Source organism: Natrix helvetica (genome assembly GCF_964273705.1).
Source record: "Natrix helvetica genome assembly, chromosome: 11".
In the NCBI taxonomy this organism is placed as follows: domain Eukaryota; kingdom Metazoa; phylum Chordata; class Lepidosauria; order Squamata; family Natricidae; genus Natrix; species Natrix helvetica.
This window is the reverse complement of record NC_138562.1, coordinates 18,367,110-18,383,337: the sequence shown is the minus strand read 5'-3', so window position 1 is coordinate 18,383,337 and position 16,228 is coordinate 18,367,110. Positions and strand designations below refer to the sequence as shown.

The 16,228-nt window shown below is 57.6% G+C and overlaps 2 protein-coding genes across 4 annotated transcripts; both read left to right on the top strand.

Annotated features, from left to right (window-relative positions):
* Nucleotides 1-1,953: 1,953 nt before the first annotated feature.
* Nucleotides 1,954-7,821, top strand: LOC309397611 (G-protein coupled receptor 143-like). Of its 2 annotated transcripts, none has more exons than XM_081963754.1 (9): nt 1,954-2,252; nt 2,742-2,815; nt 3,247-3,341; nt 3,678-3,770; nt 4,241-4,362; nt 5,411-5,486; nt 6,008-6,125; nt 6,521-6,764; nt 6,919-7,821. In XM_081963754.1, the coding sequence occupies exons 1-9, from the start codon at nt 1,964-1,966 to the stop codon at nt 7,224-7,226; spliced, it is 1,419 nt and encodes a 472-aa protein (XP_081819880.1). In that variant the 5' UTR covers nt 1,954-1,963; the 3' UTR covers nt 7,227-7,821. The 2 variants fall into 2 exon arrangements, with proteins under 2 accessions (XP_081819880.1, XP_081819879.1); XM_081963753.1 differs by having other exon boundaries at nt 5,411-5,519.
* Nucleotides 7,822-11,092: 3,271 nt separating this feature from the next.
* On the top strand, nt 11,093-16,138 carry GJB1 (gap junction protein beta 1). 2 transcript variants are annotated; one of them, XM_081963756.1, is made up of 2 exons: nt 11,093-11,116; nt 14,898-16,138. In XM_081963756.1, exon 2 carries the CDS (start codon nt 14,910-14,912, stop codon nt 15,747-15,749), a length of 840 nt encoding a protein of 279 aa, XP_081819882.1. In that variant the 5' UTR covers nt 11,093-11,116; nt 14,898-14,909; the 3' UTR covers nt 15,750-16,138. The 2 variants fall into 2 exon arrangements, with proteins under 2 accessions (XP_081819882.1, XP_081819881.1); XM_081963755.1 differs by lacking the exon at nt 11,093-11,116 and adding an exon at nt 13,530-13,666.
* The last annotated feature ends 90 nt before the right edge of the window (nt 16,139-16,228 follow it).

Genomic DNA, 16,228 nt, shown 5'->3' with positions numbered 1-16,228 from the left:
ACAGGCCTCCTGGTGTGTCTTCCTGCAGCTGGGCAGATGCTCCAATAGGGATAGTGAAGGAGGCTGGAAACTAGTGCAGCAGGAGTGGATGGGCTACCAGTCCCCAGCTCAGGTGACCAGTAAGTCTCCCCCACCCTCCCCGGGACCCCCTCCCCCAATATTACAGTGCAGCATCTCCCACTCTCACTCACAGCTTCTGCCTGCCTGAGAAGTCTCCATGCCCTGGCAGTTTGCAGACAAATTGGGTGGGGGGGGAAGGGGGGGGGAAGCTGCTTCCAGCAGAAGGCATAAGCAATCAACCCCAACATGGACTGGAGAGCAGGCAGCCATCCGGGATTCTTCTCCATGGCAACTACAAGGGTTTGCAGAATGCTGGTTCGATCCCCCCCTCTCCCCAAGTGTCCTTCTGCAGTGATGGCGCACCTGTGTGTTTGTGGGGGGGGGCATGTAGGGACTGTCTATGCAGGATCACGTTCCCCTCCAAAATCGGTTGACAAACTTCCGTTGTCTCAATTGGATGGAAGGGAGCAGCCCGAGTTTCCTCCAATCACTCAAACCGATTCAGGCCAGCCTCAGAGTTATGGCCGGCATGAATGAGGGAGCACATGAAAAAGGGTGGGGGGGAGGAAGGAGGAGCAGGCTTCATTTGCAATTCATCAGCACAAAACATGGGCACAACACACGCACCCAGGCACAGGTTTTCACCCTGCCGATTAATCTGCGCTTCAGCCAGGCACTCTCTGCAGAATCTCAGGGTCACCTTGCTTGCCAAGACAGGGTGGGCTGGGGGGGGGGGCTATTTCCTCTCACTCAGCACCTGGAAGAGACTTTTGCCATTGCTGCAGAAGGTTGTGGGGGAATGGAGCCGGGAAGTGACCGGGGATGTGTTCTGACTCAAGGGCCATATTTATGGCCGGCTTCAGCTGCCCTTGCCAAGGAGGAATTGGCATTTCGCCCCTTTCGCTTTGGATAAGGGGAGCTGTGACCACTGGCTGCTTTTGCCTCCCCCCCACCCCCCACCCCCCCCACCCCGATCAAGGCAGGACAAAGACAGACAATTGGGCCCGCAGGAGAAGGGTTGAATGCCTCAAGTCAGCAAGAGGCCAGTTTTGCATGGAGGGCAATGCTAGGGTGTCTCTAGATCTCAGAAATGGCTCTTCTGGGCCCATCAGGCTGAGGTTCCACCTTCTGTTCTGGCAGCACCCTGTCCCCAGCAACTCGGTGGAGAAATAGAAAGAGAAAAAGGGGGGAGGGAGGGGGGAGAAAGAGGGAGAGGGAGGGAGGGAGAGGGGGGAGACTCAAGAAAATGAACCAATGCAGGTTCACCCCACCCACTTTGAAGGCAAGTCTGAAGGCTTCCCTCCCCCCATTAGCAGCTCCTGGGTGGGCAGAGAGTGAAGATGAAGGTGCTGGGATGGAAGGATTTCCCTTTTCTAAACATTTGGGGGGGGGGCGCAGAGTGCTCCCTCCCATCCTGGCTTTCATCATCAGGGCTGGGGAGCTGGAGAGGCTGATCTGCAGATGAAGAGGGGGGGCTCTGTCTGCCTTGTCAAGAAGCTGAACCACCCCCAGGAGACCCTCCACAAATCTTAAAGTTCCCAAGTTTGGACACCTCTGTATTAGAGCCATTGAGATAGGAAATGACTGCGTGAAATGGGATTCTCCCAATCATCATTCGCTCCCCTGGGAGAGGCAGAGGCCGGAGCGGAGAGGCGCCAATCCCCCAGCCGAGCCGGGCAGACGCCGCATCCTGCCCAGCCATGCCAGCCCAGCGGGGCTCCTTGCCTTAAATCCCCCCCACCCCACCCCGGTGCTCCCAGGTGACTACAACTCCCATCGTTCTCAGCTCCGCAGGGCTTCCGTTGGGTGGAGGTCCCTTTAAAAGAGGCCGCCCGAGCATGTGCAGAGTGTCTCCGCTCGGGACTCATGCGTCGGCTTGGCAGCGCAGCCGGGCACATTCCCCATGGCCTCCCCGCGAGCGCTGGGCTTGTGTTGCGCCCCAGCCGTAGGCGAGCTCGGCTCTCCGGCGGCGGCGGGGCTGTTGCGCCTCTCCCGGCAGCTGCCGCCCTGGCCCGAGTTGGCTCTCGGCAGCGCCGCGCTGGGACTGCTGGCCGGCGCGCTGCTCGCCGCGCTCCGCAGGCGCCCGCGCCACCGCTGCAGCGGCTCTTGCCGGGTCTCCGCCGGGCGCGGCTGGGCTCCGGGCAGGGCGCTGCGGGCAGCCGCGCTCCTGGGCAGCTTCCTGGGCACGGCGGGTGAGAGTAGGGCAGCAGCCGCTCAGCACCTCCCGCCCCGCCGGAGCAAAGTGGGCGGGCGGGGGACGACTCCGTGCGCCTTCCCGGCTCTGCTGCCCCCGAATTCTGGGAGCTTCTGGGGTGGGCTGGGGGCCGCTTGCAGGACGGGGGAGGTGGCGGCCCTGGGCCCAGAGACCCTCCGGCATGCTAGAGAAAGAGCAGCCCCCCCCAAGGCCCGCTGAGCGCAAGCCACGACCGCCCCTCCCCAAATTGCTCTTCAGCTGCAGCTTGGAGAGATTATTGCATAAGGATGGAATAATTATTTTAACCATGTTTATTTCGTTGTAATTACATCTAAATGGAATCAGTTTTCCCTTTCTGTCCTAGTAGAAATAATCTCAGTACAGTAAGGTGGCTTCTGCAGGGCAGGGGAGAAAGAATACCCCCCACCCCCACCCCAAACCATTCTGGCCTGGCCTGGACCCTAACCGTCTCTCCCTCTTCTTGCAGGGATCCTGGCCCGCTCTCTGCTCTGGCTGGCAGCTCCTTTGGGCTCCGTGCCTCCCCTCTGCCGCCTGATTGTGGTACGTGGGGCAGAGAGGAGCAGCCTGGCTGGTGCTTCAGCCTCCATTAAGGGTGCCTGAGCGCATCCCACACACACGCCCCTCCCCTCCTGGCCAACACCTGAAAGGCCTGTTGGGAGGCTGAAATTGTCATTCAATAGAAGAGCCAAAGCAACCTGACACCGCCCCCCCCACCCCTTCTGCTCTCTTCCTAGGGACCTTCTGGTCCTGAGGGGCCTCCCTCCAACATTGACACCCCTCCCCCGTTTTAAGGCCAGACAGTCAGCCTCCTCATGGCCTTCTGGAAACTGTCATCACCCAAGAAGAAGAGAGAGCCATTTGGGGCCCTCATTTGCTGCATGCCCCAAAGGAGCAGACATTGCCCCTCCCCCCTCTGCCAGCCCCCTTGCTCTCTTCCTCCCCTCCCCTAACATTCCCTTCTCTCCCTCCAGGTATGGGTGCAGTTTGGGTTCTCCTCCCACTTCTGGGCTCTCTTCTGCTATTCTCTGGAAGCTGCCTTGCTGCTCCAGAACCCCACCAGCCACAGGTATGAAGGGGCCCCCGGATGGAGCTCTGCAGCTGATTTAGAGTGGGGGGAAAAGAGATGTTCCAATGGGGATCTTGGGGCTGACAGCAGCCCCCCCCCTCACCTGGAAGGGCTCAGGTGGGCTGGGCCCTGAGGAGAGCTCAGCTCATGCTCCCTTGGCTGTCCTTGCACAATGCTTGCAAGGTGTGTTTGTGTGCGTGCCTCTATCTGCACTTCCCCACTTGCAGGGAGCCCCCCCTCTGAACCCCTGTTTGCTGCCACCCCCACCCCCAAGCGACACAGAAGCTGGTGAAGGCCTCCCAGTGACCAGCAGGGGGACTCTGTCTTCCTGACCAGGTCCTTGACTCCGTACGGCCTCCTCTGCTGGGGGCTGCCGTCCGTCCAGGCCCTCCTTGGATTTTTGCTCCTGCTGCAGCCCCAGGACACAGAGTAAGCGCCCTCCTTCCACCCCCTGAACAAGCCTTTTCAAAAAGGGCACCTGGGAGGGGAAAGGGGACTGGGAGGTTTCAACCCCCAAAGGGGCTGAGCAGGAGGGTCCAGGGAGTAAGGGGCAAATGGGCGGATGCTGCCCGAGACCAGATGGTCCCGTGGTTACGAAAGCGGGATGCGGAAGGACCTGCTTCCCTGGGATCTGCCCTCTTGCGCGCTTGGCAGCTGAATGCCGTGTGCTGGCACTGTCGGGCACCTCTGGACTGCCAGCCAGCTGCCAACATCTGGAGTGCCTTGCTTCTCTCCAGCTTCGGCTGGTCCTTAAAACCTTGCTGGGACCCCCTTCCCATTGCCCCTCCTGCCACCTCCGGGGCCAAAATTCAGTTGGGAGCTGAGAGGACAAGGAGCCTGAGCCGAAAAAAGTCGGCCGTGGGTTGTTTGGTTTTTAATTAGCGCCGCCCTTATCCCAGCTGCAGCTCACACCACGGATTGGCCTGGATCCTGGAGACTGTGTGTTACGCCTCTAGCTTTGTGCCACTCACCTTAGTTTTTTTGGGAAGCCCTGTGCTCTTTTACAAAGCACTCCAGGCAGGTAAATCCTATTGCATTTATTTCCACCTTCACCCATTGATTGTTTACCGAATCTAAGCTCTGGTGTCTTATTTGACAAAGCACAATGAAAGCCAGCAGGACTCTGCTCTCTGACAGCCCCCACCAGCCGTAGCCTCCCTTATCACACTTCTAATCAGGCAGCTCCTCCCGTTAGCTAAGACCGTGATGGCAAACCTATGGCACGTAAAGCCACAGGTGGCACGCAGAGCCATCTCTGAAGGCATGCGAGCCGTTGCCCTAGGTCAGCTGCAGCATGCATGCAGGCACCGGCCAGCTGTTTTTCAGCCTTCGAAGGGTCTCCGGAGGGCCGGGAGAGGCTGTTTTTGCCCTCCCCAGGCTTCAGGAAAGCTTCCGATGCTTGGGGAGGGCGGAAAATGGGCCTACAGGAAGTTTGGAAACGATCCGTTTCCGGCTTCCAGAGGGCCTGGGGGGGGGCAGGAGGCTGTTTTCGCTCTCCCCAGGCTTCAGGAGGGTGGGAGGGTCATGCATGCATGCGGGGGAGGGAGCGGGGGGGTCGTGCGTACATGCGTGGGACAACAGGGGTCTTGTGCGCATGCGTGGGGGCGCACAGGGGGGATAGAATTATGGGTGTGGGCATGCACGCTTTTGGCACCCGAGCCCAAAAAGATTAGGCACCTCTGAGCTAAGAGAAGGAGTGCGTGTTCCAAACACCCTTTTGGGATGAAAGCCTGCTTCAGGCTGGGAGGGGAAGAGCCCTGCCTGTGTCTGGAGGGCTCCCCTGGAAGGAGGCCTGCCCCGTGGGCCCTTCGGAGCCTGGAGAAAAGAGACGGTCTGGAGTTTTTCAACAAAGAAAGGCACCGGGAGGGGGCAGTGCCAGGCCTGAGTGGCAGCTTGTCCGCCTCGGCTGCTTGCAGGGTGGAGGGCCAGGCGGGGCGGCTGTACCCCAGGCGCTCCCTGGGTCCCACTTGGGCAGGGCGTCCCCCCTCTGCCAGAGGGCACCTGGGCAGGGGCAGGGCCTCTGAGGGGCCCAAGAGGGTGCTGAGCCTGGCCGGCTTTTCTTCCCCCAGTGCCAGCTCTCCTGCGGAGGGGCCGAGGGATGCAGACGGCCGGAGAATGGCACCAGCAGCAGGAGCTGCGCAAGAGGTTCACGAGCGTCATGGTGGCCTTTGCTGCTTGGTATTCTCTTTATTACACTTATGAAACACCCTCTTCACACAGTCTGTGCCCTGCCAGGCCACACGCAGGCAGGAGTCCCAATCGCAGCATGCATACACACACACACACACACACCATGGTGGCTTCAGCTTGCCAAGGCCCTGGATTGTCTCCAAACGTTGGGGCCCTGTTGGGATGGGGGTGGGTCTCTCCAGGGCCCCCTAGTTCTTCCAGAGGAACTGGGCAACTCAGAGCCCTTCTGTGGGAGCTGGAAAGGGTCTCTCGGTGGGGCTGCTGAGGGTGCCAGGAGCTGCCCTTGTGCCCCTAACCCTAATCCTGGGGCTTCTTCCCTGGCTAGAAGCTTCCTGGACTAGCAGATTCAAAACAAATAATCAACCAGCTCCCAGCAGCCTTGGGGTTGCAAGAGCACATGAGGACCCCTCCCCCTGGTGAGACCAGGCCCCAAATTAAATGGGGTTTGATAAAAAAAAAACACTCTTATTTTTCAGCTGGCTGGCAAATGTCCTGCATGAGCTGCTCTTGCTGCTGTTGGAATTGGAGCCTTGGGGGAGATGGGGCACCGGACAGCTGCTGCGTGGGGCAGCCCTCACCTGCTGGGCAGTTATGGTGGGTTAGGGGTGTGTCCCGTGTGAGCAGGACCTCCAAAGCCCATCGTTCTGCAAATGCCCAGCCCTGCCCAGAACTGCTCCCTGCTGTTCCAAAGACGTCCGTCTCCTTAGAGGGCCTTTCCAAGCCTGGGCTGCCTCCTTTGGGTTGCATGCTGCAGCCAAGATTCCCGAGGGTCTCCTCTCTCTTGGGCATTTTGCAGTCTCCCTGCTCTTCGAAAGGGGGGGGGTCTGCCTTCCCAAGCCCTCCTCTTCTTTGCTGCTCTAAAAAGTTGCAGAATTATCATGGTTCTGCCAACAGGTTGGGAAATAAGTTAAATAAGCCGCATAGCAGGACGGGGGACCCAGTCCGTCTTTCTGTCTGTGAGGGTCTTGTCTTCTTGCTCCTCTTCTCAGATGATCTTAAACCCTCTTTCTGGAGCCCTGCTGATCCTGGCCTTTTCGTCTTGGAAAAGCAGGTGGTGTGCCAGGAAACAGGCCCCCGCCTGGAGACCCCCGGTGGAAATCCTGGGGGGTGGCCTGAAGGAGAGTGGCTGCCTCTCAGGCCCTGCCCTGGGACCTGCCTTAGGCGGCCAGATTGAGCCGGGGCCCCTGGAGGTGTCCAGCCTCTTGGTCTCCTTTGGGAGCAGCACTTCGCTGGGTGAGTTGAACGGCCTGCATTCAGGGGGGCCCTGCCGAGGCTGGGGGGCCGAGTGTGGGGAGAGAAGGAAGGCACAAATGGCACAAATGGCAGAGGGACCCTTTCCTGGGCACAGATCCCTCATGCAGTCCCCCCACCCGTTCCTTCCTTCCAGACTTCCTCTGTGAGGGGGCTGGGGGCCACCCCGTCCAGCCTCATGAGCAAAGCTGCCATGAAGACTCGACCCCACCGGTCAGCTTCTGCTCCTGCTCCAAGGACGGCACTTGGGCTGGGTCTGCCAAGGGGGGCGAAGGATGCTGCACCCCACCTGCCTGTCCAGATGCCCCCGTCCATGGAGGGCCAGTCTCCCCCACCTCTCCTGGCCTGAGTCAAGCCAGCTGGCCGGTCCAGGCAGGGGACGGGAAGAGGCCGGGGCCCAGCTGTGTCGGAAGCCAAGTTCCCTCCGATGAAGAAACACTATAAAAAAAAGGGGAGGGGGGCTATCCTTAAAGAACAGGAGTCTGGAATTTTGAAAGGCCCATTTCCATGGCATGTTGTCCCCTAACCCAATTTGAGCCTTGCATGGATGAAGCCGGGAGAGGAAGGGGGGTGTTTCCTTCAGCCAGACTTCAGCTCCCCATGTTAAGTGGGCCTTGCAGAAACCAGACAGATGAGCCTAAGCTGGGAAAGCTGTTACGAAGGTTGTAAATCAAGCCAGGAGCCTCTTTTTGACCTGCTGCTGGCCAGAGTTAGCCAGTAGTAAAACAGTTCATGGGATCTGCAGAAACTGGGAAGGAAAGACCCTTTGGGAGTCCGCAGCAAATGCAGCTCTCAATTTTCGGAGGAAGATTTTTTCCCCCTGAAGAACAAACTGTAAGAAACATGTTAATTTTTAACTCCGGAAAGTTTATTCGACCTGCCAGCAGAAACTCCGAACATTGGAACAATTCAAAATCATTGATCGTCTGGTAAACGTTTGCAAAGGGCTGATAAAAATCTGAGTGCTCAGGGATCACCAGTGCTTCTTCCTTCCATGGAATAAGAGAATTACGCTGCAATAAAATGATAGAAAAACAAATGTTTGTAAGTATGTAAAAGAAACTTTTTTTTTTTTTGCTGAAGAAGGCAACATCATCTGCCCAGGGGTGGCGTTAACTTCCCGACTGGTTCACAAATGTGAGCACCCACCACGTCTGAGCATGCGGTCCACCTTTCCGTGCATGCATTTTGCCTTAAAAAAAGGGCATAAATGCGATGCTGTACAGCCGCGGCTGGAGAGCAAAGCAACCCGCGAATTCTGCTACCCATTTTGGCGAACCGGTCAGGACCAGCTGAATACCACTTTTGCAAAAATCTAAAGCCCCAAAGACAATCGGTTCTCGATCTTCTGTCTGATCCCTGCTCTCACCCAAGTAACCCAAGTGAATTTGGCAGCCCGGGGATAAGAGGTCAGGTCCAGTCTGGATTTGGTAAATGGCTCAAGAGTAGGAACGCAATGAAGAAACAAAACTGAGTTTTTACAATACTGGCAAACACTGCAATGACGGTGTTTCCAAATAGACCCCAGACCTAGTTAAGCTTATTTGGAGCGGGTGAAGAAGAAGTAGCTGAGAGTTGTGGAAACCACCAGATTATTTGCACCGCTGACATCCAGAGCAGATCCTTAAACCTGGTAAACGGATCTTTTAAAAGAACGATCCTGCTTGGGATAAACTGGTGGAGAGGACCCCAAAGTGAAACGTCCCAGGTGGGCTAGAGCCGTTGGTCCTTTTAAGGGGAAAAAGTAATTGATTGATTGATTGATGTTCATAAATTGCCAGCTTCAACCAAGGGGACTCCGGGTGGTTTACAATATCCAAGCCAAGTGTGCAAATTCAGTGGAAGAGCGGGCGGAGAGAAACCCACCAAACTCGTCCAGAGTCAGAGCTTCCCGGAAGAGGAGAACCTCCGGGATTGGCTCAGACGGTGACCCTCAGACAGAGGGCTCCTCTGAAGAAGAGCAAAGCGCCAGCAAGAAGGAGTCGTTGCTTGAAGGAAGAGTTAGGGTCCTTTGCAGTCTTGGACTGAGTCTAAAGAAATTTCTCAAAACGGCAGGAATTTCCAGACGAGGCGTGGTGGAGGGAGCAGTGTCTACCGCTGGATGGGGGATTCTGGGAACTGACATTCACACGTCTTAAACGTTGCCAAGGTTTAGAACGGCTGGTCAACAGGCTCCGTGAACTTGCACCAACAAAAGAGGGATATGTTTGTGCAGGGAGGGTCTGAAGCAAGGGGAATTGGGTGCCCGCATTGTGATATGATTTATCTATTGCCAACCCAACCGTTAGATTATATTCCTAACAGCATGGACTTCATTTGCAGGACGCCTGGAGAGAGGAAATCCATCCCTTTGGGCGTGCTGGGTTGGGACAGTTTTTGCCTCTGTCTGCCTTGCTCATTGCCTCTTGCCGGCCTCCCGCTTCCGCTCTCCTGGGCGTTGCCCTTCTTGGGAATTTACGAGTCACAGTACTCCACCACCCCTCATGCCCACCCCCAGGCCACGCAATCGTAGGCTGTCCCCGGGCTTGGGTGGCTGCTCAACTTTCCCTCTGTTCTTTTGTGGACAAAGGCTGAGCTGTACCAGGGACCCAAGCGATAAGATTCTTGCGAACAGTCACCTGGCCCTGCCCTGCCCTGCCCGCTTAATCAGGGAAATGTCATGCCCACCTTGATGCCCCAGAAGAAGGCAGGACATGGGCTTGGCCTGGGCATCTCCAAGACTGCCACTCCTTGGAGATACATGGACCATACATGGAACTCTTGATTCTCCTTGGCTAGGGGAGGGGGAGGGGTGAACACCCAAGAGTTGCACCACCCCGAGTGGCCCTTCAGCCCCTCCCATGCCTGGCACATTCCCCCCTAATAGCCAGGGCTATTCAGAGACATATAGTCAAGGCGATGGTTTCCCCAGTTGCAATGGATGGCTGTGAAAGGTGGACCATAAGGAAGGCTGAGCGCCAAAGGATGGAGGCCTTTGAACTCTGGTGCTGGAGAAGACTCCTGCGAGTCCCTTGGACGGCAAAGCGATCCAACCGGTCAGTCCTAGAGGAGATCAACCCTCTTTAGAAGGCCAGATCCTGAAGAGGAAACTCAAAGACTTTGGCCACCTAATGAGAAGGAAGGACTCCCTGGAGAAGAGCCTAATGCTGGGAACGATGGAGGGTAAAAGAAGAAGAAGGGGACGGCAGAGAAGGAGGTGGCTGGATGGAGTCAACGAAGCAGTCGGCGTGAGCTTAAATGGACTCCGGGGGATGGTAGAGGACAGGAAGGCCTGGAGGAAGGTTGTCCATGGGGCCACGATGGGTCGGACATGACTTTGCAATTAACAACATTCAGAGAGGGCATCTGGGAGCCCCGAAGGAGGCATGCTTAGAGACACAGGTTGGCTTGGGCAAAGCAGAGCCCTGGCATTAAGACTTACAGAGCAGGTTCTGAGCAGTGGGCACTGTGGCCAGAATGCCCCTTACGCAGGCAGAGACCCTGCCTGTCCTTGCAACATCTCTGGAAGTCCACCCAGCAGGGAACGTCCAGGGTTTGTTGTCCTGGCTTTCAAGAAATTGTTCCAGCCCTTCTGCCTAGTCAGCACAGGGCAGCTTTGCCCCCCCCCCCCAAAGTGCTTCTGACGTGCGCTGGGCCGCCTTGCAAGGGTTGACGGAGGCCATTGGAAAGAGCGCCCAAGCACGCAAGTTAATGTTTACAAGACTGCAGTGACTTTTTCAAGTCATGGAAACTCTGGAAACATATGGTGCGACTCGCACAATGTGGAGCCCCGCAAACAGCTGGTTGCAGATGGTGCCGAGGTGGGCAGCAGGAAAGCGCCCTCTTGGGGGGGGGAAAGAGTCCAGCGCCTGCTCTAGGACCTGGGACAGCTTCCCAGGCCGAGGGTCAAGGCTGGGCAGCCTGCTGCTGGCTGGGAGCGGGACAGTGGCGGGCACTTTCCACCTTGGGGTCTGTGTGGCTGGGGTCCTTTCTGCATTTCCCACGGCTGTTTTTGTAAGCTTCTCGTGTAAGAGCAGCAAGAAAAACGGTAGCCGTTCTGATTGGGGCTGGGAAAGCAGGCTGGGACGTGGCAGCCTCTGGCCAGGGGAGCCCAAGCCAAGCAGGGACCCTGGAAGGTGGATTCTGTTCCCAAAGAACATTTGGGGCCCAAGAGTGGAGTTGGATGTGCCTTTGTGGGCCTTTAGTCATCTGTGAGGAAACGCCACCAAGAGGGAGGACGTGCCAAGAGAAGGGGGTGGACCTGTCCCTGGGTATAAAACTCTCGGTCCGGTTGGTGTAACTCCCTCAAATCAAGAGAGGCTGCTCAGCACCCCCTCCTGCGGCTACTGCGACAGGTGAGCCTGGAATGAGAAGTGGGGGGGGGTGTCAGAAGGCGGGGGGGGCGCGAGAGGGGTGGGCTTTGGGGGCTGCTTCTCGCTCAGTGGAAGATCCAGAATTTCATGATCAAGTTGCTCTGTGGCTTTACCTTTGAGCTTTCTACTTGCAGCCTTCCTTAATGGGAAAGATTGAACTGTTTTCTCAAGGAAGTCTAGAAATTAAGCAATTCAGCCAGCTGTTTGGAAGGAAGGAAGGGAGGAAGGAAAAGAGGGAGGGAGGGTGGAACAAAGGAAGGGAGGAAAGGAGGGAGGGAGGAAGGAAAGGAGGGAGGAAGGAAAGAAAGAAGGGAGGAAGGAAGGAAAGAAGGGAGGAAAGGCAGAATGAAAGAAGAGGGAGGAAGGAAGGAAAGGATGGGAGGAAGGAAGGAAAGAAGGGAGGGAGGAAAGAAAGAAGGAAAGAAAGAAGGGGAGGAAGGAAAAAAAGAAGGGAGGAAAGGCGGAATGAAAGAAGAGGGAGGAAGGAAAGAAAGGGAGGAAAGGAGGGAGGAAGGAAAGGAGGGAGCGGGGAAGGAAAGGCTCTTCTTATCAAAGCAGCTTTCAAAAGTCCCAGGACACCCCCTACTCTAAAGATGACCTTGCTGAGCTGCCCTGATCAACCCTGGGGGTCTTGGGGGGACCTCTGTCTTTTTTCCTGGTCTGTCCTAACAATGGTGGCCAAAGGCGCTTCAGGGCCTTGTCCCCTGGTGTCCTTCCAGCAGGTGGTGGGGAAATTCGTCCAGGCACCAAGAGGGGGGTGCACACACACATACCCTGGGCCTTTACTCAGGGGGCTTCAAGGCCGACCCCTTGGAGAGCAAGGGTCTCCAGAAGCTCTTCCACAGAGGGGGTGCAGTGGCTGCTCACCAGCCCCCTCGGTCTCTGCCTCTGGCAGGAAGGAGCTCTGACGTTGGGAGCCCTTATCTTGGCCATCTCCCCACACCTCCCTGTGCTGGCATCCCTTTTATTTGCCTACCTCTGGCTCCTTGAGCAACAATGGGGCACCGGCATCACAGGGGACGAAGCTGCCAACCCCAATCCCAATCCCAACAAAGCAACAATGGATCCACTCCATCGGCAAACAAAGCGGCTTCAGAAACAGAGGGCAGCCTTTCAGGGCAGCAGCCAGAGACAAAGTGAAGCCCATCCAGAGGCCGAGTGGCCCCACTGGCTTCCCAGCCCTGGCAGGGAGGGCAGGTTGAGTGCCAGGGCTGGGTCTTCCCCCCGTCAAGCTTTTCCGTGGCCCCAGAAGCCCTTCATCGAGTGGCAGTTGCCATGCCATGCTGGGCCTCCTTGGCCAATTTTCATTGTTTGGACACAGTGCTGAGCCACTGGAATACCCAATGCCCGTTTTTCTCATGCCCCGCCTGACTCTCTCCCCAAGCATTTGTTGGAAACACAGGGCAGTAAACATGTTTATCACATGTTCACATTCGGATGTTCCCGTGTCTCTGGGCCCCCTCCCCCAGATCTCAGGGGCTGAGTACAGCAAGGAAGACCTTTGCTCCGGACGATCTCTGGCCCTCGGTTTGTTTGTTTGTGCTGGCTTAATGGTTACCTTCCGGCTGCCAGCAGAATCGCCACCTTCTCCAGTGGGTTAGGGGCTGGGAAGGCTCAGCTGAGGAGAGCCACAAGCCCCGCCACCCCACCCCACCCGAGGTTTGTGGGTGCTGGGGACCACCCTCGTTGCTTGTGTTCCAGCATCAACCCCAGTTGCCCTTGGGGGACCGAGGTGGCACAGAGGGCCTCCCACAGCTAGCCACTGACCCCGGGCCCCTGCAGGCTGCGTGTGTGTGTGTGACGGCATGGAAGGCTGCGGGAGAATTCCGCCCCACTGGCGGGTGGGAAGGCAGCTTTTCCGTCTGGGGCTGTGGGGCCTGCGCTCCGGGCAGACGCACAAAGGAAAGGGGCACGCAGTGTATGTGCGTAGAGAAGGATGTTCTGGAACTGGGTCGGCCTTTTGAACTGAGGGTCGCTTTGTCTTCAGCCAGCCTTGGCACTGGATTCCGGCACTGACTTGGCACCCCGGAAGGAGATGCCAAGAACCTCCGTCTCTGCGGAACATGGTACGGCTGACGCCAAGCTGCGTCACGGCTGAGGCAGCTGGCCAGGGTCCAGCATCTGGACCTTTGGCCCCGGGACAGCCAGTGGCCTCAGGCAGCTGCCAAATTGGGGGCCTTGGAGGGGAAAAACCTACCCCCCCAAGCAGGATCTTAAGGAACCTTCTGCCCCACGCGCAGCGAGTCTCTGCGGAGCAGGCTCCTGGCAGAGCGTGGGACCAGGTGCCGTGGCCGCTTGGGCAGGCTGGAATGGCACACATAGGGACTTTGTTTGGCCAGGGTGGGCGGAAGTCCTAACAGGCGGTCTGAATTCTAAAGTGTGTTGTTTGGTGGCCGATAAAGGGCTTATTGTATGCAAACTAGTTTATAAAGCGGCATATGACTTTCTCGAGATGGGCACAGTTTGCCGGAGGCCTGCGCCTGTAGAGGGAGCCTGCGGCTGCCTTGCAGAAGGACCGTTTTCCACGGCAAGGTAAGGGCTGGTCGGGAGGCTCATCCCCACCCCGTAAGGAATGAATGGGCTGGCTGGAAGCTGACGGGGACTCGCAGGGGGGCTTGGGAAGGGGGCAAACTAGCCTGGACATTGGGAGAAACCCAACAGAAGCCCGTCCCTTTTGGCCTTCTCCATCCTAATTTTGTGGGGCTGCTAGCAACAGGACATTGGTGATACCAGCTGCTTTTAAATCAGTCGGGTTTACCGTAAGCTCCCCAAAACGTGCTACTCAAAATATTTTTAAAAATAGGTTTGTATTTCTGTAACTGCTCATCAGCATGCCTGTCCATGCAGCGGCTGTGTTGGTGCAGCCGGCAAAGCCCTCTGTTGAATTTCTGAAGAAGGGAAAAACTCGGCAGGCAGTCCAGGGAGTGGCAGCACTCGGCTTCTGGAGAGTACCTAGAATGTGCCACTTTCTCCAGGGCACGAGGGCACCCAAGCTGTATCTCTTTGCAGGAAAGGCCCCGGATCTCCATTTGGGGTCTCTGGAGGAAGGGGCAGGGCAAAAGCCGTGCTGGGCTACGGGGAGCATCTCGCTCTCTCTGCCTCTCCCAGGGAAGGCTGCCCGGTTGCCCAGAGCCAGCCTACGCTTCCAGCAGAGCTGCTTAGGCGTACAGGGCTGGGGTGTGCAGCCATGCCCCTCACAGCAATGGGGGAGACAGGCCAGGGTGGCACCAGCCCCAGGAACCTGTGAAGAAGAGTGGAAGATTGTCATCGGGTCCTCTTTTTCTGCCAGAGGGACAGGGCCGAGCCCGTGCTAGCCTATGGATTTGGTGGGAGCTGCCAAAGGAAGCTGTGGGAAACTGCCAGCCCTTGTAGGTGTTGGCAGCGCCATTCTGGCTGCAGCATCTTGCCAATCCTTTCGTCGTGGTAGGCCAGGTCAAGAAAGAGAAGGGAGGGGGGGGCAGCAGGGGTCTCTTCCTTGCCATTTCTCTCGGCATGACCGGCTGGGCATGGGGGCTCAGGACAATCCAGGGGGCCGATGGCACAGACACTTCGGAGAGCAGGGCTGCCCAGGGCTTTAGCGAGGAGAGCTCTAACCTTTGGCCTTATCACCACCAGGTGGTTTGAAGTAAAACGAGGTGGCTTAAGGGGGGTGGCGATTGGGCGGGTGGGGGAGATGGACACAGTGGTTCTTTGCACTCCCCGCCCAGGAAAACGTGCGGGAGAGATTGAGCCTCTCTGACCAGTCCCGGCCCTTTTCTTTCAGGTCTGAGACGCCATGAAGTGGGAAGGCTTCTACGCCCTGGTCATCGGCGTGAACCGCCACTCCACCGCCATTGGCCGCATCTGGCTCTCGGTGGTATTCATCTTCCGCATTATGGTGCTGGTGGTGGCGGCCGAGAGCGTCTGGGGTGACGAGCAGTCCTCCTTCACCTGCAACACGCAGCAGCCCGGCTGCAAGAACGTCTGCTACGATTACTACTTCCCCATCTCTCACATCCGGCTCTGGGCGCTGCAGCTGATCCTGGTGACCACGCCAGCCCTGCTAGTGGCCATGCACGTGGCCTACCAGCAGCACCAGGAGAAGAAGCTCTTGGTGATGACCGGCCACGGGGACAGCAAGCACCTGGAGGAAGTCAAGAAGCACAAGATGCGCATTTCCGGCTCGTTCTGGTGGACCTACATCTTCAGCGTCCTCTTCCGCATCCTCTTCGAAAGCATCTTCATGTACATCTTCTACATGATCTATCCAGGGTACCAGATGATCCGCCTGGTCAAGTGCGACGTCTACCCCTGCCCCAACATCGTGGACTGCTTTATCTCTCGGCCCACCGAAAAGACCATCTTCACCGTCTTCATGCTGGCCACCTCCGGCTTTTGCATTGTCCTCAACTTGGCCGAAATGGTTCTCCTGATCGTGCGAGCCTGCGCCCGTCGCGTCAGCCGAAGCCACAACCCTTCCTCGGGGAAGGGCTCCTTCCTGGGGCACAAGCTGTCTTCGGAGTACAAGCAGAACGAAATCAACCAGCTGCTGACCGAGCACGACAGCTCCCTCAAGGACCTTCTCCGGCGGAACTCGGGGCTGCAGGAGAAGAGCGACCGGTGCTCGGCCTGCTAGAGGCCTCGGGCTGTCAGTGGGTCATTGGGCCCCGGCCTGATGGAGAGCAGAGGACTCTTCCGGTTGGCCGAGCTGCCCTGTCACGGCACTGCCTCAAGCCCTTCTGGGGGAACCGGGCTGGGGCCCTTCCCCCACCCCTGCCGTCACCAGCTACCGCCTTACACTTCCTTCCCGTTGGCTTACAGGCTCCGTAGAAAGTTTCTGGGGATTTTGCAGGCACCGGATAGGCCTGGGGAACGCTAGGTGAAGCCCACAGGCTGGTGGTCTGCAACGGGGGCGCCTGAAGGTTGCTGCAGGCCCCTTCCGGTCAGGAAATCCAACTGCAGCCCGGCTCGCTGGCTGCATTTTACTGTACCAAAGCAAGTCACAGTATTAAAACGATTTTACAGGTCCTGCCTTCAGTGGTTTTTCTTTGGGCTTCCACATCGGCAGACGAAAAGTCGCTTTAGCTGGAGAGGCAGGCCTTCCTCCGCTTGAAT

Excerpts from the sequence above, each read along its gene's own strand:
- LOC309397611 (XM_081963753.1), top strand. The coding sequence starts at position 1,964 with ATGGCCTCCCCGCGAGCGCTGGGCTTGTGTTGCGCCCCAGCCGTAGGC. Across the intron at positions 6,126-6,520 it reads TCACCTGCTGGGCAGTTATG|ATGATCTTAAACCCTCTTTC; the intron begins GTGGGTTAGGGG and ends TCCTCTTCTCAG. Across the intron at positions 6,765-6,918 it reads TGGGAGCAGCACTTCGCTGG|ACTTCCTCTGTGAGGGGGCT; the intron begins GTGAGTTGAACG and ends CCTTCCTTCCAG.
- GJB1 (XM_081963756.1), top strand. The coding sequence starts at position 14,910 with ATGAAGTGGGAAGGCTTCTACGCCCTGGTCATCGGCGTGAACCGCCAC.